The sequence below is a fragment of the Oncorhynchus gorbuscha genome, linkage group LG16 (genome assembly GCF_021184085.1).
Source record: "Oncorhynchus gorbuscha isolate QuinsamMale2020 ecotype Even-year linkage group LG16, OgorEven_v1.0, whole genome shotgun sequence".
Classification (NCBI taxonomy): Eukaryota; Metazoa; Chordata; class Actinopteri; order Salmoniformes; family Salmonidae; genus Oncorhynchus; species Oncorhynchus gorbuscha.
In genome coordinates this window covers 98,562,751-98,589,601 of record NC_060188.1, presented here as the reverse complement: position 1 = coordinate 98,589,601, position 26,851 = coordinate 98,562,751, and the positions used below count along the sequence as shown (strand labels likewise).

The window sequence follows — 26,851 nt, the reverse complement described above, 5'->3', positions numbered from 1 at the left end:
GGTGATGTGGTGCTGTGGTGATGTGGTCCTGTGGTGATGTGGTGATGTGGTCCTGTGGTGATGAGGTCCTGTGGTGATGTGGTCCTGTGGTGATGTGGTGATGTGGTGCTGTGGTGATGTGGTCCTGTGGTGATGTGGTGATGTGGTGCTATGGTGATGTGGTGATGTGGTCCTGTGGTGATGTGGTCCTGTGGTGATGTGGTGATGTGGTGATGTGGTCCTGTGGTGATGTGGTCCTGTGGTGATGTGGTCCTGTGGTGATGTGGTGATGTGATGATGTGGTCCTGTGGTGATGTGGTCCTGTGGTGATGTGGTGATGTGGTCCTGTGGTGATGTGGTCCTGTGGTGATGTGGTGATGTGGTGCTGTGGTGATGTGGTCCTGTGGTGATGTGGTGATGTGGTCCTGTGGTGATGTGGTCCTGTGGTGATGTGGTCCTGTGGTGATGTGGTCCTGTGGTGATGTGGTCCTGTGGTGATGTGGTCCTGTGGTGATGTGGTCCTGTGGTGATGTGGTGATGTGGTCCTGTGGTGATGTGGTCCTGTGGTGATGTGGTGATGTGGTGCTGTGGTGATGTGGTCCTGTGGTGATGTGGTCCTGTGGTGATGTGGTGATGTGGTCCTGTGGTGATGTGGTCCTGTGGTGATGTGGTCCTGTGGTGATGTGGTCCTGTGGTGATGTGGTGATGTGGTCCTGTGGTGATGTGGTCCTGTGGTGATGTGGTGATGTGGTCCTGTGGTGATGTGGTCCTGTGGTGATGTGGTCCTGTGGTGATGTGGTCCTGTGGTGATGTGGTGATGTGGTCCTGTGGTGATGTGGTCCTGTGGTGATGTGGTCCTGTGGTGATGTGGTCCTGTGGTGATGTGGTGATGTGGTCCTGGGGTGATGTGGTGATGTGGTCCTGTGGTGATGTGGTCCTGTGGTGATGTGGTGATGTGGTCCTGTGGTGATGTGGTGATGTGGTCCTGTGATCCTGTGGTGATGTGGTGATGTGGTCCTGGGGTGATGTGGTGATGTGGTCCTGTGGTGATGTGGTGATGTGGTGATGTGGTCCTGTGGTCCTGTGGTGATGTGGTGATGTGGTCCTGTGGTGATGTGGTCCTGGGGTGATGTGGTGATGTGGTCCTGGGGTGATGTGGAGATGTGGTCCTGTGGTGATGTGGTGATGTGGTCCTGTGGTGATGTGGTCCTGTGGTGATGTGGTCCTGTGGTCCTGTGGTCCTGGGGTGATGTGGTGATGTGGTCCTGTGGTGATGTGGTGATGTGATCCTGTGGTGATGTGGTCCTGTGGTGATGTGGTCCTGTGGTGATGTGGTCCTGTGGTGATGTGGTCCTGTGGTGATGTGGTCCTGTGGTGATGTGGTGATGTGGTCCTGTGGTGATGTGGTCCTGTGGTGATGTGGTCCTGTGGTGATGTGGTGATGTGGTCCTGTGGTGATGTGGTGCTGGGGTGATGTGGTGCTGGGGTGATGTGGTGCTGGGGTGATGTGGTGATGTGGTCCTGTGGTGATGGGGTGATGTGGTGCTGAGTTGATGTGGTGCTGGGATGCTGGGATGATGCGGTTCTGGGGTAATGGGGTGCTGGGATGATATGGTGCTGGGGTGATGTGGTGATGTGGTCCTGTGGTGATGGGGTGAGGTGGTGCTGAGTTGATGTGGTGCTGGGATGCTGGGATGATGGGGTGCTGGGGTAATGGGGTGCTGGGATGATATGGTGCTGGGGTGCTGGGGTGATGTGGTGCTGGGGTGCTGGGATGATGTGGTGCTGGGGTGCTGGGATGATGTGGTGCTGAGTTGATGTGGTGCTGGGATGCTGGGATGATGTGGTGCTGGGGTGTCGCTGTCCTGTGGTGTTGTTATTTTCCCTTCCATCTTCATACCTCCCTCCCTCCCTCCCTACCTCCCTACCTACCTACCTACCTACCTACCTACCTACCTACCTACCTACCTACCTACCTACCTACCTACCTACCTACCTACCTACCTACCTACCTACCTACCTACCTACCTACCTACCTACCTACCTACCTACCTACCTCCCTCCCTCCCTCCCTCCCTACCTACCTATCTACCTACCTACCTCCCTACCTACATACCGACCTACCTACCGACCTACCTCCCTACCTACCTACTGACCTATCTTATTGTCCCTCTCTCTTCTCTCTCTCTCCTGCTCTTTTTCTCTCTCCCTATGTCTCCATTCTCTCTCTGTATTTTCTCACCTGACAAAGAATGAAAGAAACTCACCATCCCATCTTCTGTTGTGCCTGTCTCTCCAGCTTCCCCTAGGGAACCCACGGTGATGTGTCGCTCCAACACCTACCCTAAAGGCTTCTACTGTAGCTGGCACCTTCAGCACCCCACCTCCATACCCACAGACTTCGATGTCAACGTCCAGTAAGAAGCAAAACCTTTTATTTATTTTATTTTCTCTCTGTCTCTGTGTGTCTCTGCCTCCGTGTCTCTCTCTTTCTGTGTCTCTCTGTCTTCGTGAGTCTATGTCTGTTTCGCTGTGCCTCTGTCTCTGTGTGTCTGTCACGTTCGCTATCCTCAAACTCCCTGCCATAAATCAACCAAGACGCAGCGTGCATGTAGTTCCACATCTTTTAATGAAAGTGAAACCGAAACAACCAGGTAAACAGCAAAGAACGTGACGTAACCGAGGTGCACACACACACACACACACACACACACACACACACACACACACACACACACACACACACACACACACACACACACACACACACACACACACACACACACACACACACACACACACACACACACACACACACACACACACACACACACACACACGGAAAAAGAATTACCCACAAAATACAGGTGAGAAAAGGCTACCTAAGTATGGTTCTCAATCAGAGACAACGACAGACAGCTGTCCCTGATTGAGAACCATACCCGGCCAAAAACAAAGAAATACAAAACATAGAAAAAAGGATAGAAGGGCGCCTCTGGACTGAGGGGTGCATCTGGACTGAGGGGCGCCTCTGGAATGAGGGGTGCATCTGGACTGAGGGGCGCCTCTGGACTGAGGGGCGCATCTGGACTGAGGGGCGCCTCTGGACTGAGGGGTGCATCTGGACTGAGGGGCGCATCTGGACTGAGGGGTGCCTCTGGACTGAGGGGCGCATCTGGACTGAGGGGCGCATCTAGACTGAGGGGCTGTGTTTCTGGCAGCTCCGGAGTGAAGGGCGACTTTGGCGGCTCCGGAGTGAAGTGCGACTTTGGCGGCTCCGGAGTGAAGGGCGACTCTGGCGGCTCCGGAGTGAAGGGCGGCACTGGCGCCTCCGGACTGACGGGCGGCTCTGGCAGCTCCGGACTGACGGGCGGCTCTGGCAACTCCGGACAGGAGGGAGGCTCTGGCAATCCCGGACAGGAGGGAGGCTCTGGCAGCTCCGGACAGGAGGGCGGCTCTGGCAGCTCCGGACAGGAGGGAGACTTGGTTCTGGAAGCAGGCACAGGACTCACCAGGCTGGGGAGACATACTGGTGGCCTCTTCCTTGGTCGAGGCACAGGATACACAGGGCCGTGGAAGCGCACTGGCGGTCTTGACTGCATAGCTGCTCCCTCCATTCTGGCTGGATGCCATTTTCCACCCGGCAAATGCGGGACGCTGGCACCGAGCACATCGGCCTGTGAATACTAGGCCGAGACACAGTGCGCATCACCCCATAGCACGGCGCCTGACTTGTCACCTGCTCGCACCGGTAAGTACGGGGAGCAGGTACAGGTCTCCAACCTGACTCCGCCACACTCCCCGTGTTCCGCCCCCAAAAAATGTTTTGGGGCTGCCTCTCGGGCTTTAGTGACCGGGTCTTCAGTGACCGGATCAGTGACCGGGTCCAACTCCCCCTCCAGGTATAAAAAGCCTCTCTATGGCCAGGGAGTGACAGTGTCTCTGTCTCACTGTGTTTCTTTGTGTCTCTGTGACTCTGTCTCTGTGTCTCTCTGTGTCTCTATGTCAGGTGGGTCATCTCTAAGGAAATGAGTCCTTAGAGAGAGAAAGATACGGAGAGAGAGATACGGAGAGAGAGAGAAGGGAGAGAGAGAAGGGAGAGAGTGATAGATAGAGAAAGAGATGTGGAGCTGTAAACCTGAACCTTTTATTCTGTCTCTGTGTCAGGTGATACATAGATAAGAGAGAGAGGTCTTAGAATCAACTATTAAAGACTACCAGAACCTGCATGCACAGGTGATACATAGATAAGAGAGAGAGGTCTTAGAATCAACTATTAAAGACTACCAGAAATTGCATGCAGAATATCCTCAGTGTACTAAGTAAAACACCAAATAATGCATGCAGAAAATAATTAGGTTGATTCCGACTAATTATCAAAATGAAAAGGGCAACCAGTGAAGAACAAACACCATTTCAAATACAACCCAAATGTATGTTTATTTATTTTCCCTTTTGTACTATTTGCACACCATTACAACACTGCACACAGATATGACATTTGATACGACTTTATTATTTTGGAACTTTTGCGAGTGTAATGTTGCTGTTCATTTGTATTGTTTATTTCACTTTTGTCTATTATCTCGTTCACGAGAGAGAGAGAGAGAGAGAGAGAGAGAGAGAGAGAGTGAGAGAGAGAGAGTGACAGAGAGAGAGAGAAAGAGAGAGAGAGAGAGAGAGAGAGAGAGAGAGAGAGAGAGAGAGAGAGAGAGAGAGAGGAGAGAGAGAGGAGTGACAGAGAGAGAGAGGGAGAGAGAGAGAGAGAGAGAGAGAGAGAGAGAGAGAGAGAGAGAGAGAGAGAGAGAGAGAGAGAGAGAGAGAGAGAGAGAGAGAGAGAGAGAGAGAGAGAGAGAGAGAGAGAGAGAGAGAGAGAGAGAGAGAGAGAGAGAGAGAGGGAGAGAGAGAGAGAGAGAGAGAGAGAGAGAGAGAGAGAGAGTGACAGAGAGAGAGAGAGAGAGAGGGAGTGACAGAGAGAGAGAGAGAGAGAGGGAGTGACAGAGAGAGAGAGAGAGAGAGGGAGTGACAGAGAGAGAGAGAGGGAGAGAGAGAGAGAGAGAGAGAGAGAGAGAGGAGAGAGAGAGAGAGAGAGAGAGACTGATTAGGAGAGTGTAGAGAGTTATGTCTGTCTCTGTCTGTCTTTCACAGAGAGGGAAGAGTCTAGAGAGAGGTCTGTCTGTCTGTCTCTCACAGAGAGGGGAGAGTCTAGAGAGAGGTATGTCTCTCTGTCTCTCACAGAGAGATAAGAGTCTAGAGAGAGGTATGTCTCTCTGTCTCTCACAGAGAGGGGAGAGTCTAGAGAAAGGTCTGTCTGTCTCTCACAGAGAGGGGAGAGTCTAGAGAGAGGTATGTCTGTCTGTCTCTCACAGAGAGGGGAGAGTCTAGAGAGAGGTCTGTCTGTCTCTCACAGAGAGATAGGAGTCTAGAGAGAGGTATGTCTGTCTGTCTCTCACAGAGAGGGGAGAGTCTAGAGAAAGGTCTGTCTGTCTCTCACAGAGAGGGGAGAGTCTAGAGAGAGGTATGTCTGTCTGTCTCTCACAGAGAGGGGAGAGTCTAGAGAGAGGTATGTCTGTCTGTCTCTCACAGAGAGGGGAGAGTCTAGAGAGAGGTCTGTCTGTCTCTCACAGAGAGAGGTCTGTCTGTCTCTCACAGAGAGATAGGAGTCTAGAGAGAGGTCTGCCTGTATGTCTGTCTGTCTGAGTGCTGGGGCTAAGAGGCCACTTCACCATGCCTCAGAGGACTCACTGAGGACACACTGGGTATCTCTGTCACATCCTCTGTTCTTCTCTCTCTCTCAGTATCTTTCCCTCGCTCTATCTCTCGATCTCTCCTTCTCTCTCTCTCTTTCTCAGTTTTTCTCTCGCTCAGTCTCCTTCCCTCTCTCTCAGAGGTATCTAAGAGCACAGGGTAGCTCTGTCAATCAATCTCTCTCATTCTCTCTTCTTCTTTCTCTCTCAGCTCTCTCTCTACTCTCACTCCACCCTATTGCCTTCAATGCAGTGTCTGGTGTGGGGGATCAGGGAAGGAGAGGGAAAGGAAACCATATTTCCTCTCTGTCCCCAGCAAGTGGTCTCCTAGCAACCTCATTAATGTTGTACAGCCAATATATCTCATTTGCATAATAATTTACAGAACCACTAGTCCCTCTGAACCCTGTTGTTGTCTGAAATGGTAACTCTCCATGGACCATCATTCACACCCTGATCGTTATTAAATCTTCGTCGGGATCGGTGTCCCCATCCACTGGACTGTTGAGCTAACGTAGGCTAATGGGATTAGCATGAGGTTGTAAGTAACAAGAACATTTCCCAGGACATAAACATATCTGATGTTGGCAGAAAGCTTACAGTCTTGTTAATCTAACTGTGCTGTCCAATTTATAGAAGCTATTAGAGTGAAATAATATGGTGCTATTGTTTGAGGAGTGTGCACAACTGTGAACATAAAAAGTTATTAAATAACAAATTAGGCACATTTGGGCAGTATTGAAATAAATAGTTTCATTGGATCAGTGTAAAACGTTGCACATACACGGCTGCCATCTAGTGGCTAAAATCTAAATTGCACCTGGACTGGAATAATACATTATAGCTTTTCTCATTGAAGAGGGTACAATAAAAATACAGAAAATCCTGTTTTTTTCTTTGTATTATCTTTTACCAGATCGATTGTGTTAAATTATCCAACATTCTTTTCAAAATGGTAACAAGTATATGCACATCCTTAGGGCAGCAGCATAGCCTAGTGATTAGAGCATTGGACTAGTAACCACTTTGGTTGCAAGATCGAATCCCCGAGCTGACAAGGTACAAATCTGTCGTTCTGCCTCTGAACAAGGCAGTTAATACCACTTAAAGAGAACACCCTGATCCTGATTAACCTTCAATAGAGAGAACACCCTGATCCTGATTAACCCTCAGTAGAGAGAACACCCTGATCCTGATTAACCCTCAGTAGAGAGTACACCCTGATCCTGATTAACCCTCAGTATAGAGAACACCCTGATCCTGATTAACCCTCAGTAGAGAGAACACCCTGATCCTGATTAACCCTCAGTAGAGAGAACACCCTGATCCTGATTAACCCTCAGTATAGAGAACACCCTGATCCTGATTAACCCTCAATAGAGAGAACACCCTGATCCTGATTAACCCTCAGTATAGAGAACACCCTAATCCTGATTAACCCTCAGTATAGAGAACACCCTGATCCTGATTAACCCTCAGTATAGAGAACACCCTAATCCTGATTAACCCTCAGTATAGAGAACACCTTGACCGACATCCTGGTCCGCTCTGGTCAGAGGTATTGAGCTGTAAAGGAAATAGAGATCCATGTGGGACAAACTATGGTCCTGATAACATCCTGGTCCGCTCTGGTCAGAGGTATTGAGCTGTAAAGGAAATAGAGATCCATGTGGGACAGACTATGGTCCTGATAACATCCTGGTCCGCTCTGGTCAGAGGTATTGAGCTGTAAAGGAAATAGAGATCCATGTGGGACAGACTATGGTCCTGATAACATCCTGGTCCGCTCTGGTGTATTGAGCTGTAAAGAAATAGAGATCCAACAAACTATGGTCCTGATAAATCCTGGTCCGCTCTGGTCAGAGTATTGAGCTGTAAAGGAAATAGATATCCATGATGGGACAGACTATGGTAGAGAAAACATCCTGGTGATCTGGTCAGAGGTATTGAGCTGTAAAGGAAATAGAGATCCATGTGGGACAAACCTGGTCCTGATAACATTGGTCCCTCTGGTCAGAGGTATTGAGCTGTAAAGGAAATAGAGATCCATGATGGGACAAACTCATGGTCCTGATAACATCCTGGTCCGCTCTGGTCAGAGGTATTGAGCTGTAAAGGAAATAGAGATCCATGTGGGAACACTATGGTCCTGATTAACCCTGGTCCGCTCTGGTCAGAGTATTGAGCTGTAAAGGAAATAGAGATCCATGATGGGACAAACTATGGTCCTGATAACATCCTAATCTCTGGTCAGAGGATTAGCCTAAAGAAATAGAGATCCATGTGGGACAAACTTGGTCCTGATAACATCCTGGTCCGCTCTGGTCAGAGGTATTGAGCTGTAAAGGAAATAGAGATCCATGTGGGACAGACTATGGTCCTGATAACATCCTGGTCCGCTCTGGTCAGAGGTATTGAGCTGTAAAGGAAATAGAGATCCATGTTGGACAAACTATGGTCCTGATAACATCCTGGTCCGCTCTGGTCAGAGGTATTGAGCTGTAAAGGAAATAGAGATCCATGTGGGACAAACTATGGTCCTGATAACATCCTGGTCCGCTCTGGTCAGAGGTATTGAGCTGTAAAGGAAATAGAGATCCATGTGGGACAAACTATGGTCCTGATAACATCCTGGTCCGCTCTGGTCAGAGGTATTGAGCTGTAAAGGAAATAGATATCCATGTGGGACAAACTATGGTCCTGATAACATCCTGGTCCGCTCTGGTCAGAGGTATTGAGCTGTAAAGGAAATAGAGATCCATGTGGGACAAACTATGGTCCTGATAACATCCTGGTCCGCTCTGGTCAGAGGTATTGAGCTGTAAAGGAAATAGAGATCCATGTGGGACAAACTATGGTCCTGATAACATCCTGGTCCGCTCTGGTCAGAGGTATTGAGCTGTAAAGGAAATAGAGATCCATGTTGGACAAACTATGGTCCTGATAACATCCTGGTCCGCTCTGGTCAGAGGTATTGTGCTGTAAAGGAAATAGAGATCCATGTTGGACAAACTATGGTCCTGATAACATCCTGGTCCGCTCTGGTCAGAGGTATTGAGCTGTAAAGGAAATAGAGATCCATGTGGGACAAACTATGGTCCTGATAACATCCTGGTCCGCTGGTCATTAGATAATTACACCAACATCACCACTGGCTTTGAATTCAGAAAATGTCAGATCAATTAATTATAGAATCACAACATCAGTCTTAGTTCCTATTGGCCCAGTGGCAGTGGGGAGGAGCTATTAAACATCAGTTCTAAATGCTCACACACAGAGATAAACGTCATCTCCTTGATAAGAGGGAAGGAAGTTAGAATCGAGCTTTAGCATAAAGATAATTGAGCTCCTTCTAGCATAGTAGGAGGAAGTTAGCATTTAGATGGTATTCTAGCCAGAGGGAGCTGACAAGAGGAGATAGAGAGAAGGCCCCGCTGTTCCCAGACCAGATGATACCCCTGGGGATGGCCGGGGGCAATCCTCACCCTCCGGCTCCCTAACCAGCCTGGAGCACCCGGAATCTCACCATCCTGTCAGCGAGAACCTACCAATGATGATGATGCTGTTTGTGGAACTTGGCTCATGGAAACTTGCTGGTCTTTAAAAATACTCTGAAATGTAGATTTTATTTTTAAATGTCCCTGTCTCTGTCTTTCACTGCCTAATATTGTCCCCCCACGTCGTTCTCTCTCTCTTTTCCTCTTTACCTCACCTTCCTTCCTTCCTTCCTTCTCTTCTCTCTCTCTCTCTCTCTCTCTCTCTCTCTCTCTCTCTCTCTCTCTCTCTCTCTCTCTCTCTCTCTCTCTCTCTCTCTCTCTCTCTCTCTCTCTCTCTCTCTCTCTCTCTCTCTCTCAATTCAATTCAATTCAATTCAATTCAAGGGCTTTATTGGCATGGGAAACATGTGTTAACATTGCCAAAGCAAGTGAGGTAGACAACATACAAAGTGAATATATAAAGTGAAAAACAACAAAAATTAACAGTAAACATTACACATACAACAGTTTCAAAACAGTAAAGACATTACAAATGTCATATTATATATATATATATATATACACAATGTACAAATAGTTAAAGGATACAAGATAAAATAAATAAGCATAAATATAGGTTGTATTTACAATGGTGTTTGTTCTTCACTGGTTGCCCTTTTCTCGTGGCAACAGGTCACAAATCTTGCTGCTGTGATGGCACACTGTGGAATTTCACCCAGTAGATATGGGAGTTTTTCAAAATTGGATTTGTTTTTGAATTCTTTGTGGATCTGTGTGATCTGGGGGAAATATGTCTCTCTAATATGGTCGTACATTGGGGAGGAGGTTAGGAAGTGCAGCTCAGTTTCCACCTCATTTTGTGGGCAGTGAGCACATAGCCTGTCTTCTCTTGAGAGCCATGTCTGCCTACGGCGGCCTTTCTCAATAGCAAGGCTATGCTCACTGAGTCTGTACATAGTCAAAGCTTTCCTTAATTTTGGGTCAGTCACAGTGGTCAGGTATTCTGCCACTGTGTACTCTCTGTGTAGGGCCAAATAGCATTCTAGTTTGCTCTGTTTTTTTGTTAATTCTTTCCAATGTGTTAAGTAATTATCTTTTTGTTTACTCATGATTTGGTTGGGTCTAATTGTGCTGTTGTCCTGGGGCTCTGTAGGGTGTGTTTGTGTTTGTGAACAGAGCCCCAGGACCAGCTTGCTTAGGGGACTCTTCTCCAGGTTCATCTCTCTGTTTGTGATGGCTTTGTTATGGAAGGTTTGTGAATCGCTTCCTTTTAGGTGGTTGTAGAATTTAATGGCTCTTTTCTGGATTTTGATAATTAGTGGGAATCGGCCTAATTCTGCTCTGCATGCATTATTTGGTGTTTTACGTTGTACACGGAGGATATTTTTGCAGAATTCTGCGTGCAGAGTCTCAATTCGGTGGTTGTCCCATTTTGTGAAGTCTTGGTTGGTGAGCGGACCCCAGACCTCACAACCATAAAGGGCAATGGGCTCTATGACTGATTCAAGTATTTTTAGCCAAATCCTAATCTCTCTCTCTCTCTCTCTCTCTCTCTCTCTCTCTCTCTCTCTCTCTCTCTCTCTCTCTCTCTCTCTCTCTCTCCCTATCATTCTCTCTCCTCTCCTCTCTCTCTCTCTCTCTCTCTCTCTCTCTCTCTCTCTCTCTCTCTCTCTCTCTCTCTCTCTCTCTCTCTCTCTCTCTCTCTCTCTCTCTCTCTCATCATTCTCCCATCATTCTCTCTCTCTCTCCTCTCTCTCTCCTCTCCTCTCTCTCTCTCTCTCTCTCTCTCTCTCTCTCTCTCTCCCTATCATTCTCTCTCCTCTCCCCTCTCTCTCTCTCTCTCTCTCTCTCTCTCTCCTCTCCTCTCTCTCTCTCTCTCTCTCTCTCCTCCTCTCTCCTCTCCCTCTCCTCTCCTCTCTCTCTCTCTCTCTCTCTCTCTCTCTCTCTCTCTCTCTCTCTCTCTCTCTCTCTCTCTCTCTCTCTCTCTCTCTCTCTCACTCCCTATCATTCGCTCTCTCTCTCTCCCTCTCTCTCTCTCTCTCTCTCTCTCTCTCTCTCTCTCTCGCTCTCTCTCTCTGTCTCTCTCTCCTCTCCTCTCTCTCTCTCCTCTCAGACACAACCAGAAGTCCCTAGAAGCAACGAGGGATGTGGTCCATAAGAACCGCTGTCACGTTAAGTTCCTTGAGGTGTTCAGTAGCTACCCCTACAGAGTCAACGTCACTGCCCTCAATGCCCTCGGAAGTGCCTCCACTGCCATCACCTTCGAAGAGTTCAACATAGGTACTCTCATCTTCATCATCTTCCTCCCCATCCTCCTCCTCATCATGTTTATTGGTTATTAACTAGAACACTGTAGAAGGTTGCTTTAATTTTGGAGGATGAAATGAGTCCTGTACTGGCTGAACAGCTCTCACTCATATCCTCCCTGTGTGTGTGTGTGTGTGTGTGTGTGTGTGTGTGTGTGTGTGTGTGTGTGTGTGTGTGTGTGTGTGTGTGTGTGTGTGTGTGTGTGTGTGTGTGTGTGTGTGTGTGTGTGTGTGTGTGTGTGTGTGTGTGTGTGTGTGTGTGTGTGTGTGTGTGTGTGTGTGACTGTATGGGGGAACATCTCTCCCTCCCATCCTCCCTAGCTAACTGTATCAACCTTGACATCACACAAGTCATTGGGTCGTTAGATTGTATAGCTGACTCAACAATCTGAAGGCACCTGGAGGACAAACTGATTTGAACTCGTTAGGACAGCAGAAACTCATTATAACAGACAGCAGGAACTCATTATAACAGACAGCAGGAACTCATTATAACAGACAGCAGGAACTCATTATAACAGACAGCAGAAACTCATTATAACAGACAGCAGGAACTCATTATAACAGACAGCAGGAACTCATTATAACAGACAGCAGAAACTCATTATAACAGACAGCAGGAACTCATTATAACAGACAGCAGGAACTCATTATAACAGACAGCAGGAACTCATTATAACAGACAGCAGGAACTCATTATAACAATGAGAAGTTGGAATGAGAAGGGTAGGGGGTAAGGAGGGAAGGAGAAGGGTAGGGGGTGAGGAGGGGCTGAGGAGGGAATGAGAAGGGTAGGTGGGGTGAGGAGGGAATGAGAAGGGTAGGTAGGGTGAGGAGGGAATGAGAAGGGTAGGGGGTGAGGAGGAAATGAGAAGGGTAGGTAGGGTGAGGAGGGAATGAGAAGGGTAGGGGGTGAGGAGGGAATGAGAAGGGTATGGGGTGAGGAGGGAATGAAGGGAAGGGTAGGGGGGTGAGGAGGGAATGAGAAGGGTAGGGGGTGAGGAGGGAATGAGAAGGGTAGGGGGTGAGGAGGGAATGAGAAGGGTAGGGGGTGAGGAGGGAATGAGAAGGGTAGGGGTGAGGAGGGAATGAGAAGGGTAGGGGGTGAGGGGGGTGAGGAAGGGAATGAGAAGGGTAGGTGGGGTGAGGAGGGAATGAGAAGGGTAGGTGGGGTGAGGAGGGAATGAGAAGGTAGGTAGGGTGAGGAGGGAATGAGAAGGGTAGGTGGTGAGGAGGGAATGAGAAGGGTAGGGGGTGAGGAGGGAATGAGAAGGGTAGGGGGTGAGGAGGGAATGAGAAGGGTATGGGGTGAGGAGGGAATGAGAAGGGTAGGGGGTGAGGAGGGAATGAGAAGGGTAGGGGGTGAGGAGGGAATGAGAAGGGTAGGGGGGGTGAGGAGGGAATGAGAAGGGTAGGTGGGGTGAGGAGGGAATGAGAAGGGTAGGGGTGAGGAGGAAGGGAATGAGAAGGGTAGGTGGGGTGAGGAGGGAATGAGAAGGGTAGGTGGGGTGAGGAGGGAATGAGAAGGGTAGGGGGTGAGGAGGGAATGAGAAGGGTAGGTGGTGAGGAGGGAATGAGAAGGGTAGGGGGTGAGGAGGGAATGAGAAGGGTAGGTGGTGAGGAGGGAATGAGAAGGGTAGGGGGTGAGGAGGGAATGAGAAGGGTAGGGGGTGTGGAGGGAATGAGAAGGGTAGGGGTGAGGAGAGTACGAGTTGGGCAGCTTACACGCTATGGGGATGTCTTTGTCCTGTCCCAGCCCTGCCCCAGTGGTTGGAGCTAAACCACAGAGTAAACACACTGATCCCAAAATACCACAGAGACACCATACAGAGTAGAAACAGCATTGCATTCTCAAAACACCTCCCAGGCTCACACAAACACAGCATTCTACTTATATCACTCTCTTTCCTGCAGAATTCACTCTGAGCTGTAGTCTTCACTCTGAGCTGTAGCTTTCACTCTGACCTGTAGCTTTCACTCTGAGCTGTAGCCGTCACACTAAACAGTATCCTTCACTCTGAGCAATAGCCTTCACTCTGAGCTGTAGCTTTCACTCTGAGCTGTAGGCTTCACTCTGAGCTGTAGCTTTCACTCTGAGCTGTAGGCTTCACTCTGAGCTGCAGCTTTCACTCTAAGCTTTAGCCTTCACTCTGAGCAATAGCCTTCACTCTGAGCTGCAGCTTTCACTCTAAGCTTTAGCCTTCACTCTGAGCTGTAGCTTTCACTCTGAGCTGTAGCCTTCACTCTGAGCTGCAGCTTTCACTCTAAGCTTTAGCCTTTACTCTGAGTAATAGCCTTCACTCTGAGCTGAAGCTTTCACTCTAAGCTTTAGCCTTCACTCTGAGCAATAGCCTTCACTCTGAGCTGAGAGGTCTTACCCGGCCCTTGATGGTCTTCAGAATTCCCACCCAGCCCCTAGAGAGCCTACAGAGGTCCTACGCAGGTTCGACAGAGCCTTCAGAGGTCCTACCCAGCCCCCAGGAGGCCTTCAGATGTCCTACCCAGCCCACAGAGGTCCTACCCAGGTCCTCCAGGGCCTATTAGAGGTCCTTACCTGGCCCCCAGAGGGTCTTCAGAGTTCCTACCCAGCCCCCAGAGGGCCTTCAGAGGTTCTACCCAGCCCCCAGAGGGCCTTCAGAGGTTCTACCCAGCCCCCAGAGGGCCTTCAGAGGTCCTACCCAGCCCCCAGAGGGCCTTCAGAGGTCCTACCCAGGTCCCCGATGAACTTCAGATGTCCTACACAGCCCAAAGAGGTTCTACCCAGGTCCCCCAGGGCCTTCAGAGGTCCTACCTAGGTTCGACAGGGCCTTCAGAGATCCTACCCAGCCCCCAGAAGGCCTTCAGAGGTCCTACCCAGCCCCCAGAGGGCCTTCAGAGGTGCTACCCAGGTCCCTGATGGACTGCAGATGTCCTACCCAGCCCCAGAGGGCCTTCAGAGGTGCTACCCAGGTTCGACAGGGCCTTCAGAGATCCTACCCAGCCCCCAGAAGGCCTTCAGAGGTCCTACCCATTCCTCAGAGGGCCTTTTAGTGGTCCTACCTGGCCCCCCGAGAGCCTTTCAAATGTCCTACCCAGGTCCCCCAGGGCCTTCAGAGGTCCTACCTATTCCTCAGAGGTCCTACCCAGCCCCCAGAGGGCCTTCAGAGGTCATAACAGCCCCCAGAGGTCCTTCAGAGGTCCTACCCAGGTCCCGAGGTCCTTCACAGGTCCTACCCAGGTTTGAAAGGGCCTTCAGAGGTCCTACCCAGCCCCCAGAATGCCTTCAGAGGTGCTACCCAGGTTTGAAAGGGCCTTCAGAGATCCTACCCAGCCCCAGAAGGCCTTCAGAGGTGCTACCCAGGTCCCTGATGGACTGCAGATGTCCTACCCAGCCCCAGAGGGCCTTCAGAGGTGCTACCCAGGTTCGACAGGGCCTTCAGAGATCCTACCCAGCCCCCAGAAGGCCTTCAGAGGTCCTACCCATTCCTCAGAGGGCCTTTTAGTGGTCCTACCTGGCCCCCCGAGAGCCTTTCAAATGTCCTACCCAGGTCCCCCAGGGCCTTCAGAGGTCCTACCTATTCCTCAGAGGTCCTACCCAGCCCCCAGAGGGCCTTCAGAGGTCATAACAGCCCCCAGAGGTCCTTCAGAGGTCCTACCCAGGTCCCGAGGGCCTTCAGAGGTCCTACCCAGGTTTGAAAGGGCCTTCAGAGATCCTACCCAGCCCCAGAAGGCCTTCAGAGGTCCTACCCAGCTCCCAGAGGGCCTTCAGAATTTCTACCGAGGTCCCCCGATGGCCTTCAAAGGTCCTACCGAGGTCCCCCGATGGCCTTCAGAGCTCTTACCCAGTCCAGAGGACCCGGGGCACCAATTGTTACCACTGCTCTTCATTCTCCATTTGGTCTTTCTCTGTGTCTCACACCTTAATGAAATTCCTGTTTGTCCTCTAACCATCCATCAATTTGTCCATGTGATGATCTGTATTCCACAATGTCTTTCCCTGTGCTGTGACTACATGACCACTGTCCTGCACTGTGTCCCAAAACGATCTCCAGCTTGGTCAATGTCCCTGTGTACTGCATTGTCTAATGTGTTGTCTCTCCTCTCTCCCTGCAGTGAAGCCAGACCCCCCTGAAAAGGTGGTGGCCACGCCCATCCCTAACAACGTTCGTCGTCTGGAGGTCACCTGGAATAGCCCTTCTACCTGGCCAGATGTAGAGAGCTTCCCCCTGAAGTACTTCCTACGATACAGGCCCCTCATCAGAGACCAGTGGCAACACGTGAGTTATAGATACACATGTAACACACACACATACTCAACACACACTCAAAAATGACTGGTAAACTATCCAAGACCTGCTCAGTTAATCCCTACCATTGTGACAATGAGTTGTCATAATGCTGCATCAAATGTACATGATCCTAGGGCATTGGCAAACACAATGTAAGTAATTTAATTTATGTACCCTTAATTGCAACAAATTCATCTGTTTATCCTACAGCTATTGTAAGCAGTAATCATGAGCCTGTAAACCAGGGGTGTCAAAGTCAAATGGACGGAGGGCCAAATAAAAAATTTAGCTACAAGCCGAGGGCCGGACTGTTCGAATGTTCATTGAAAAATGTTTAAATGACGCATATAGTCTAGTGAACCTAATTGAACCTACTGAAAACCTAACAAATATATTCCAATATGATCAGATAAATAAAGCAATATTTTCTTATGGCTCTGTCAGTAATCTTTAATTTTCAACAGACACAAAAGACAAATTTCCTTTATATAAAAATCCCCATAACATGAACATTAAATGAAAGAAACCGGTATTCAAGGCACCATCAGTAGCCTATATTTTCTATTTTAGCAAAAGTGGGCTAAATTTACTTCAAAGAAAAAAACAATAATAGCCATTTTCTATCATCCACTCAACTGAAATATTTTTAAAATATAATTGGATTGAAATACAATAAAATAAAGTGCAAAAATCTATTAATCAAAAACAACACTTTGTTTAAGGAGAAGTAACATGCAGTGAAAACAAATATTAAACTTTAACTTTTAAACTTGAACTGAGTAAAAACCCTAAATATGTGATTGCACAGTAATGTTCACTTGTTTGAGGTTGAGGGTGATACTTGGTGGTGTCCCATCTTTTCCACAAGTTCATCAATGTTCAGGCTCTGAGCTGAGGAAATCCTCAGAATTGAGTGGAGGTGTTCAGCAGTAAGTCGACTTCTGTGTGATGTTTTGTTCAAGTTCATCAAAGAAAACAGTTGTTCACACAGGTATGTGCTGCCAAACATAGACAACGTTTGAGCAGCCTGGATGCGCAGCTGCGGCATTGTGTCGGGGAGGAAACGGGCGAACTCCGCAGCACCCACTGCCGCATATTTTGCCCTCAGTGCATCATTTCATTGGAGGTCAATCAACTCCATTTGGAGGTTTGGTGGTGAGCTTTCCACGTCAACAGCAAATGGGTTACCGAGCAGTTCCAACCTGCTTTTTTGTGCTTCAAAGTCAGCAAATCGGCGTCGAAAGTCAGCGGCAAGCATACCTATTTTATCAGCCAACTGTGCGCTCGGGAACGCACTGGTAGAGAGCTTCTCTTTCATGGTCTGGCAGCTGGGAAAGTGGCTCAAACATCTGCGTCTCCCACAGAGTCAGTTTGGTTTTAAATGCCTTCACTGTACTGTACATATCAGAGATGACACGATCCCGACCCTGCAGCTGCAAGTTCATTGCATTCAGATGACTCGTAATGTCACACAGAAAAGCCATTTCACACAGAAACATTTAGTCTCGGAGTTGTGTTGTGTCTTTCCCTTTGCTGTCCAAGAACAGACAAATCTCCTCACGAAGCTCGAAACATCTTTGAAGCACCTTTCCCTGGCTTAGCCATCGCACCTCTGTGTGATAAGGCAAATCACCATGCTCCGTTTCTAACTCCGTCAGAAATGCCTTGAAATGGCGGTGATTCAAACCTTTGGCTCTGATAAAGTTAACTGTGCGCGTGATAATGCTCATTACATGCTCCATTTTCAAGGCTTTACCGCACAACGCTTCCTGGTGTATGATACAATGATAAGCTGTCAGCTCACCTGTCGCGTTTTCCTCTTGCATCTTTTCCCGATTTTCTCCACCAGTCCGCTCCTGTGTCCACAATCGCACGGTTGTCAAACCCACGAGTTTTTCCCAAGGCAGCTCCATCTCATTTACACATCTTGACACCTCTTCATACAAATCATGCCCCGTAGTTGTGCCATGCATAGGACGTAAAGCCAAAAACTCCTCTGTCACGCTTAGGCTGGAGTCCACTCCGCGGATGAAAATTGACAACTGGGCAATGTCAGAAATGTCGGTGCTCATCCACAGCCAAGGAATATGCAATGAAATCTTTTCCCTTTTTCACAAGCTGCTCTTTTAGATTGATGGACAACTGGTCTACTCTCTCGGCAATGGTGTTTCTGCTCAGACTCACATTTAAAAAGAGTTGCCTTTTTCTGGGCAAACTTCGTCACAAACTTTAATCATGCAGTTTTTGATGAAATCCCCTCCGTAAATGGCCGGGCTGATTTAGCGATCTCTTCTGCCAAAATAAAACTGGCCTTGACAGCAGCCTGGCCTTGTGATTTGGCTTTTTTGAACAGAGCTGTCGAGATTTGAGGCCTCGTTTTAATTCCTCTGCCTTTTGTAGCCTTTGTTCCATGTCCATATTCTTGTTTTTGTCCGCGTGTTTCGTTTCATAATCGTCTCAGATTATAATTTCAGTACCCCCACACTTTCTCCACACAGAAAACACACAGGTTTTCCAGCTACCTCCGTGAACAAATACTCCGACTCCCACCTTGTTTGAAACCCCCGGTTCTCAGTGTCCACCTTCCGTTTTGCCATTTTTGATGGGTATCTGAAAGTTAATTTTACTGTGATGCTGACAACTGCTGTGCCAATAAATATTGAAATGAAGCAGCCTACTGCTCGGTGCGTCACCGTTGCATTGTGGGAAATGTAGTATTGGTGCGTGTAAAAGATCTGCGGGCTGCCGGCTTGCTGCGGTCTGCGGGCCGGTTCTAATAATAAATCAAGATCATCCCAGGGGCCGTAAAAAACCTTCTCGCGGGCCGGATGTGGCCCGCGGGCCTTGACTCTGACATATGTGCTGTAAACCATAGTTACACTGTTTGCACTGAGGCGGTGTGCAATAGTAGGAAGAGCACATTATGCAGCTCACCCTGCACTATCAGCTCCTATGTAAATAACATGAGTAAGTCTACCTCTGATAAGCTTCCCAGTAAAGCATTAAAAATAATTAAGCATCCCAGAAAAGAGCTAAAAATAGCCCATATTAACATATGCATCCTAAGAAACAAGGTCCATGAAGTCAATAACTTGCTTGTAACAGATGACATTCACATTCTGACTATCTCTGAAATTCACTTAGATAATACCTTTGATACAGTGGTAGCAATACATGGTTATAACATCTACAGAAAAGACAAAAATGCCAATGGGGGCGGTGTTGCGGTCTATATTCAGAACCACATTCCTGTAAAGCTTAGAGACGATCTCATGTTAAATACTGTTGAAGTAATATGGCTACAGGTTCATCTGACTCACCTAAAGCCCATTCTGGTGGGAAGCTGCTATAGACCACCAAGTGCATTCAGTATCTGGATAATATGTGTGAAATGCTTGATAATGTATGTGATATCAACAGAGAAGTATCTTTTCTGGGGGATTTAAAATATTGACTGGCTCTCATCAAACTGCCCACTCAGGAAAAAGCTTCAAACTGTAACCAGTGCCTGCAACCTGTTTCAGGTTATCAGTCAACCTACCAGGGTATTTACAAACAGAACAGGAATTAAATCAGCAACATGTATTGATCACATCTTTACTAATGCGGCAGAATTATGCTTTAAAGCAGTATCCAAATCCATAGTATTTAGTGATCAGAATATAGTAGGCATATATAGGAAATCCAAAGTTCCAAAGGTTGGGCCTAATATTGTGTATAAGAGGTTGTACAATCCATTTCGTAGTCATTCATATGTTGATGATGTAAATAATATATGCTGGTCTGTGGTGTAAGTCACTCTGGATAAGAGCGTCTGCTAAATGACTTAAATGTAAATGTAAATGTAATGAGGAGCAACCAGACGCTGCACTTGTCGCCTATATGAAACAAGTTATTCCAGTCACTAATAAACACGCACCCATTCAGAAAATGGCTGTAAAAACTGTTAAATCCTCTTGGATTGATGAGGAATTGAAAAATTGGTTGAGGGATGGGGCAAAAGGAATGGCAAATAGGTCTGGCAGCCCAACTGATTGGCAAACGTACTGCAAATTAAGAAATCATGTGACTAAACGAAATAAAAATACAAATAAACTACACTATGGAAGAAAGATAAATTATATAAAGAACGATAGTAAAAAGCTTTGGGGCACCTTAAATGACATTTTGGGGAAAAAAAGCTAGCTCGGCTCCTTCATTCATTTAATCAGATGGTGCATTCATCACAAAACCCACTGATATTGCAAACTTCTCCAATGACTTTTTCATTGGCATGTTTTAAGCAAACTTATGGATGACTTGCCAGCAACAAGAGCTGACATTACTCTACACCTCCAAGTATATCGGACCAAATTATGAAAGACAAGAATTGTACTTTTGAATTCCGTAAAGTCAGTGTGGAAGAGGTGACAAATTATTGTTGTCTATCAGCAACACACACTCAACACGTGAGTTACAGATACACATGTAACATACACTCAACACGTGAGTTATAGATGTTTGTTGCTAGCTGCAGGGTGAAGGTGAGGGTCAGGTGAGGGTGAAGGTGAGGGTCAAGGATACAGTACAAGTAAAATATTTGTCAAATGATTCTCCACAACCTCAACCATACACAGGCAACTGGCAACATAAAGAAAACACCAAAATAAAGTGTCTTAATAGGGTGTTGGTCCACCACAAGTCTCCAGTACAGCTTCAATGCCCCTTGGCATAGATTCTACAGGTTACTGGAACTCTATTGGTGGGATGTGATACCGTTCTTCCCTAAGAAATTACATCATTTGGTGTTTTGTTGATGGTGGTGTAAAACACTGTCTCAGGCGTCGATCCAGAATCTCCCATAAATCTTCAATTTGGTGAATAATAATGAGCAGTATAAGACCCTAGGCATGACGGATTGTTAATTGCACACCTGTGTGGAAGCACCTGCTTTCGATATACTTTGTTATCCCCCATTTATTCAAGCTTTACCTTTGTTTTGTCCGTTAGCTGCAGAATAAAACTTTATTTTGGCAGTTAGCTGTGGCATGAAACTTTAGCAAAGATGATTCATGTACAGAATAAGTCGTGTAACTGACTTCTGCGCTGAAGCCAGAGGTCAGATTCCCTACATCACTGGTTGATTGTGTTTGCAGAATGTTAGGCTATGTATTGATTAAGCTAGCTATATTACAGAGGACAGGGTTAAAAGAAAATCCAAGACAATATAGTGTATTATTGATTCAAAAGGTAATGAAAAAGGTGATGAACTAGACGGTGAACTAGGCGGTGGACCAGGCGGTGAACTTGGAGATGAACTAGGAGATGAACTAGGAGGTGAACTAGGAGTTGAAATAGGTGGTGAACTGGGAGGTGAACTAGGTGATGAACTAGGAGGTGAACTAGGTGATGAACTAGGAGGTGAACTAGGTGATGAACTAGGAGGGGAACTAGGTGATGAACTAGGAGGTGAACTAGGTGGTGAATTAGGTGATGAACTAGGTGGAAAAATAGTTGATGAACTAGGAGGTGAACTAGGTGGTGAAATAGGAGATGAACTAGATGATGAACTATTAGGTGAACTAGGTGGTGAACTAGGAGGTGAACTAGGTGGTGAACTAGGTGGTGAACTAGGAGGTGAACTAGGAGATGAACTATGTGTTGAACTAGGAGATGAACTAGGTGAAGAACTAGGAGGTGAACTAGGAGATGTGGATTAGGCTGTGAACTAGGTGGTGAACTAGGCAGTGATCAAGACAGGGAACAAAACGGTGAACTAGGTGGTGAACTAGGTGGTGAACTAGGCGGTGAACTAGGCAGTGAACTAGGCGGTGAACTAGGCGGTGAACTAGGCGGTGAACTAGGCAGTGATCAAGACAGGGAACAAAACGGTGAACTAGGCGGTGAACTAGGCGGTGAAGTAGGCGGTGAACTAGGTGGTGAACTAGGCAGTGAACAAGGCAGGGAACAAAGCAGTGAACAAGGTGCTGAACTAGGCAATGAACTAGGTGGTGAACTAGGCGGTGAACTAGGTGGTGAACTAGGTGGTGAACTAGGCGGTGAACTAGGTGGTGAACTAGGTGGTGAACTAGGCGGTGAACTAGGAGGTGAACTAGGTGGTGAACTAGGCGGTGAACTAGGAGGTGAACTAGGTGGTGAACTAGGCAGTGAACTATGCGGTAAACTAGGTGGTGAACTAGGTGGTGAACTAGGTGGTGAACTAGGCAGTGAACTATGCGGTGAATTAGGCGATTAACCAGGAGGTAAACTAGGTGGTGAACTAGGAGGTGAACTAGGAGGTGAACTGGGTGGTAAACTAGGTGGTGAACTAGGAGGGGAACTAGGTGATGAACGAGGAGGTAAACTAGGAGGTGAACTTGGTGATGAACTAGGAGATGAACTAGGTGGTGAACTAGGAGATGAACTAGGAGGTGAACTAGGCTGTGAACTAGGTGGTGAACTAGGAGATTAACTAGGAGGTGAACTTGGTGGTGAACTAGGTCGTGAACTAAAAGGTGGTGAACTAGGTGGTGAACTAGAATATTAACTAGTTGATGAACTAGGAGGTGAACTAAGAGGTGAACTAAGAGGTGAACTAGGAGATGAACTAGGAAGTGGATTAGGCTGTGAACTAGGTGGTGAACTAGGCAGTGATCAAGACAGGGAACAAAACGGTGAACTAGGTGGTGAACTAGGTGGTGAACTAGGTGGTGAACTAGGCGGTGAACTAGGCGGTGAACTAGGCGGTGAACTAGGCGGTGAACTAGGCGGTGAACTATGCAGTGATCAAGACAGGGAACAAAACGGTGAACTAGGCGGTGAACTAGGCGGTGAACTAGGCGGTGAACTAGGCGGTGAAGTAGGCGGTGAAGTAGGCGGTGAACTAGGCAGTGAACAAGGCAGGGAACAAAGCAGTGAACTAGGTGCTGAACTAGGCAATGAACTAGGTGGTGAACTAGGCGGTGAACTAGGTGGTGAACTAGGTGGTGAACTAGGCGGTGAACTAGGTGGTGAACTAGGTGGTGAACTAGGCGGTGAACTATGCGGTGAACTATGCGGTGAACTATGCGATTAACTAGGTGGTGAACTAGGTGGTGAACTAGGTGGTGAACTAGGCGGTGAACTAGGTGGTGAACTAGGTGGTGAACTAGGCGGTGAACTAGGAGGTGAACTAGGTGGTGAACTAGGCAGTGAACTATGCGGTGAATTAGGCGATTAACCAGGAGGTAAACTAGGTGGTGAACTAGGAGGTGAACTAGGAGGTGAACTGGGTGGTAAACTAGGTGGTGAACTAGGAGGGGAACTAGGTGATGAACGAGGAGGTAAACTAGGAAGTGAACTTGGTGATGAATTAGGAGATGAACTAGGTGGTGAACTAGGAGATGAACTAGGAGATGAACTAGGAGGTGAACTAGGCTGTGAACTAGGTGGTGAACTAGGAGATTAACTAGGAGGTGAACTTGGTGGTGAACTAGGTTGTGAACTAAAAGGTGGTGAACTAGGTGGTGAACTAGAATATTAACTAGTTGATGAACTAGGAGGTGAACTAAGAGGTGAACTAAGAGGTGAACTAGGAGATGAACTAGGAAGTGGATTAGGCTGTGAACTAGGTGGTGAACTAGGCAGTGATCAAGACAGGGAACAAAACGGTGAACTAGGTGGTGAACTAGGTGGTGAACTAGGCGGTGAACTAGGCGGTGAACTAGGCGGTGAACTAGGCGGTGAACTAGGCGGTGAACTAGGCAGTGATCAAGACAGGGAACAAAACAGTGAACTAGGCGGTGAACTAGGCGGTGAACTAGGCGGTGAAGTAGGCGGTGAAGTAGGCGGTGAACTAGGTGGTGAACTAGGCAGTGAACAAGGCAGGGAACAAAGCAGTGAACTAGGTGCTGAACTAGGCAATGAACTAGGTGGTGAACTAGGTGGTGAACTAGGTGGTGAACTAGGTGGTGAACTAGGTGGTGAACTAGGCGGTGAACTAGGAGGTGAACTATGCGGTGAACTAGGTGGTGAACTATGCGGTGAACTATGCGGTGAACTAGGTGGTGAACTAGGAGGTGAACTAGGAGGTGAACTGGGTGGTAAACTAGGTGGTGAACTAGGAGGGGAACTAGGTGATGAACGAGGAGGTAAACTAGGAGGTGAACTTGGTGATGAACTAGGAGATGAACTAGGTGGTGAACTAGGAGATGAACTAGGAGATGAACTAGGAGGTGAACTAGGCTGTGAACTAGGTGGTGAACTAGGAGATTAACTAGGAGGTGAACTTGGTGGTGAACTAGGTCGTGAACTAAAAGGTGGTGAACTAGGTGGTGAACTAGAATATTAACTAGTTGATGAACTAGGAGGTGAACTAAGAGGTGAACTAAGAGGTGAACTAGGAGATGAACTAGGAAGTGGATTAGGCTGTGAACTAGGTGGTGAACTAGGCAGTGATCAAGACAGGGAACAAAACGGTGAACTAGGTGGTGAACTAGGTGGTGAACTAGGTGGTGAACTAGGCGGTGAACTAGGCGGTGAACTAGGCGGTGAACTAGGCAGTGATCAAGACAGGGAACAAAACGGTGAACTAGGCGGTGAACTAGGCGGTGAAGTAGGCGGTGAAGTAGGCGGTGAACTAGGCGGTGAACTAGGCAGTGAACAAGGCAGGGAACAAAGCAGTGAACTAGGTGCTGAACTAGGCAATGAACTAGGTGTTGAACTAGGCGGTGAACTAGGTGGTGAACTAGGTGGTGAACTAGGTGGTGAACTAGGTGGTGAACTAGGTGGTGAACTATGCGGTGAACTATGCGGTGAACTAGGTGGTGAACTAGGTGGTGAACTAGGTGGTGAACTAGGAGGTGAACTAGGAGGTGAACTGGGTGGTAAACTAGGTGGTGAACTAGGAGGGGAACTAGGTGATGAACGAGGAGGTAAACTAGGAGGTGAACTTGGTGATGAACTAGGAGATGAACTAGGTGGTGAACTAGGAGATTAACTAGGAGGTGAACTTGGTGGTGAACTAGGTCGTGAACTAAAAGGTGGTGAACTAGGTGGTGAACTAGAAGATTAACTAGTTGATGAACTAGGAGGTGAACTAAGAGGTGAACTAAGAGGTGAACTAAGAGGTGAACTAAGAGGTGAACTAAGAGGTGAACTAAGAGGTGAACTAGGTGTTGTAAGACAATGCGTTCCACCGACTCCTCATGAACAACTTATTTCAGTGTGATCACATTCTGCATAGATGTTTAATTTATAAGTTGTGGTAATGTTCACGTCATGTCGTTGAGAGGTTGTTGTGAGGAACGGATTCATCCTAAATGGCACCCTATTCCCTGTGAATAGGATGTGAAATGGGACGTACGCAGGGCACAGCAGGGTTCATGTTTCTATCTGGACAAAAGCCTGTTAAACTGAATATGGAATGTGTTCTAAACTGTCACTCAAAGCTTTCTCCACAATAATATGCTTGGGAAAAGCTTACTCCGTCAGAGCAGAATGTCAGGAAGAGTTTTCACAATGATATGGTAATAAGTTACACGTGTGACCCCTCACTGTGAAATGTCTTTAATGGGAATGTACGCCAGGGTACTGTTTTGAAAGGTTTCTCTTTCTCACTCTTCAAAACAATCCATCCAACTCACATTGACAACAGATTTAGTCAAGCCATCAGCAATGCAATTTGTTACCGCTTGATATGCCATGTTTATGACAACCCAATGTGTGTGATGCTTATGTCTGTTGAAATGCTATTGTTCTTAAACTGATTAATCCAAAAGAAGACGGCTACGGATGAATCACGCTGTCATGTTGTCATGCTGTCATGCTGTGTGTTAAATCATTCACTAGCGTTTAATAAGGTTGAAGGGTAATATTTACTGCCCGTATAATTTATTCTGCTCCACACGGAGAATACCAATGTACCATTCTCATCTCTAGCAAATGGTAGACCAACACACACACACACACACACACACGCTCACAAATACGCACAGACACACCATTCACATGCACGGACAGACACACATTCACACAAAGATTCACGCAAACACACACACACACACACACACATGCACACACACGCGCACACACACACACACACACACACACACACACACACACACACACACACACACACACACACACACACACACACACACACACACACACACACACACACACACACACACACACACACACACATGCACACACACACACACACACACACACACACACACACACACACACACACACACACACACACACACACACACACACACACACACACACACACACACACACACACACACACACACACACACACACACACACACACACACACACACACACACACACACGTACAAAGAAAATGACTCAGGTAAAAGTGAAAGTCACCCAGTAAAATACTGCTGTGTAAAAGTCTAGAATAATGTAGTTTTAAATATACATCAGTGTCAAAAGTCAGGGCATAAAGTATATACAAATTCCTTGTATTACGCAAACCAGGTGGCATCATTTCATGTGTATTTAGTGAGTCCATCAGATCAGAGACTGTAGGGATGTTTAGTGAGTCTGCCAGATCAGAGGCAGTAGGGATGACCAGGGATGTTCTCTGTTTAGTGAGTTCTCCAGATCAGAGGCAGTAGGGATGATCAGGGATGTTCTCTGTTTAGTGAGTCCTCCAGATCAGATGCAGTAGGGATGACCAGGGATGTTCTCTGTTTAGTGAGTTCTCCAGATCAGAGGCACACCAGTGAATACAACCATTTCCGGAGACCTTCTCCCTTACCTCACCTCGCTCATCAACTCATCCCTGACCGTTGGCTACGTCCCTTCCGTCTTCAAGAGAGCGAGAGTTGCACCCCTTCTGAAAAAACCTACACTCGATCCCTCCGATGTCAACAATTACAGACCAGTATCCCTTCTTTCTTTTCTCTCCAAAACTCTTGAACGTGCCGTCCTTGGCCAGCTCTCCCGCTATCTCTCTCTGAATGACCTTCTTGATCCAAATCAGTCAGGTTTCAAGACTAGTCATTCAACTGAGACTGCTCTCCTCTGTATCACGGAGGCGCTCCGCACTGCTAAAGCTAACTCTC

The 26,851-nt window shown here is 47.5% G+C and overlaps 1 protein-coding gene across 1 annotated transcript in view; it reads left to right on the top strand.

The window, feature by feature from the left end:
• The window catches only part of LOC124000170 (ciliary neurotrophic factor receptor subunit alpha-like), a 558,871-nt gene that overhangs the window by 460,263 nt on the left and 71,757 nt on the right, over positions 1 to 26,851 (top strand). Inside the window, exons 4-6 of the mRNA XM_046306361.1 lie at positions 2,279 to 2,396; positions 11,337 to 11,503; positions 15,622 to 15,785. Coding sequence (XP_046162317.1) covers positions 2,279 to 2,396; positions 11,337 to 11,503; positions 15,622 to 15,785 — 449 coding nt within the window. The remainder of the gene's footprint in view (positions 1 to 2,278; positions 2,397 to 11,336; positions 11,504 to 15,621; positions 15,786 to 26,851) is intronic.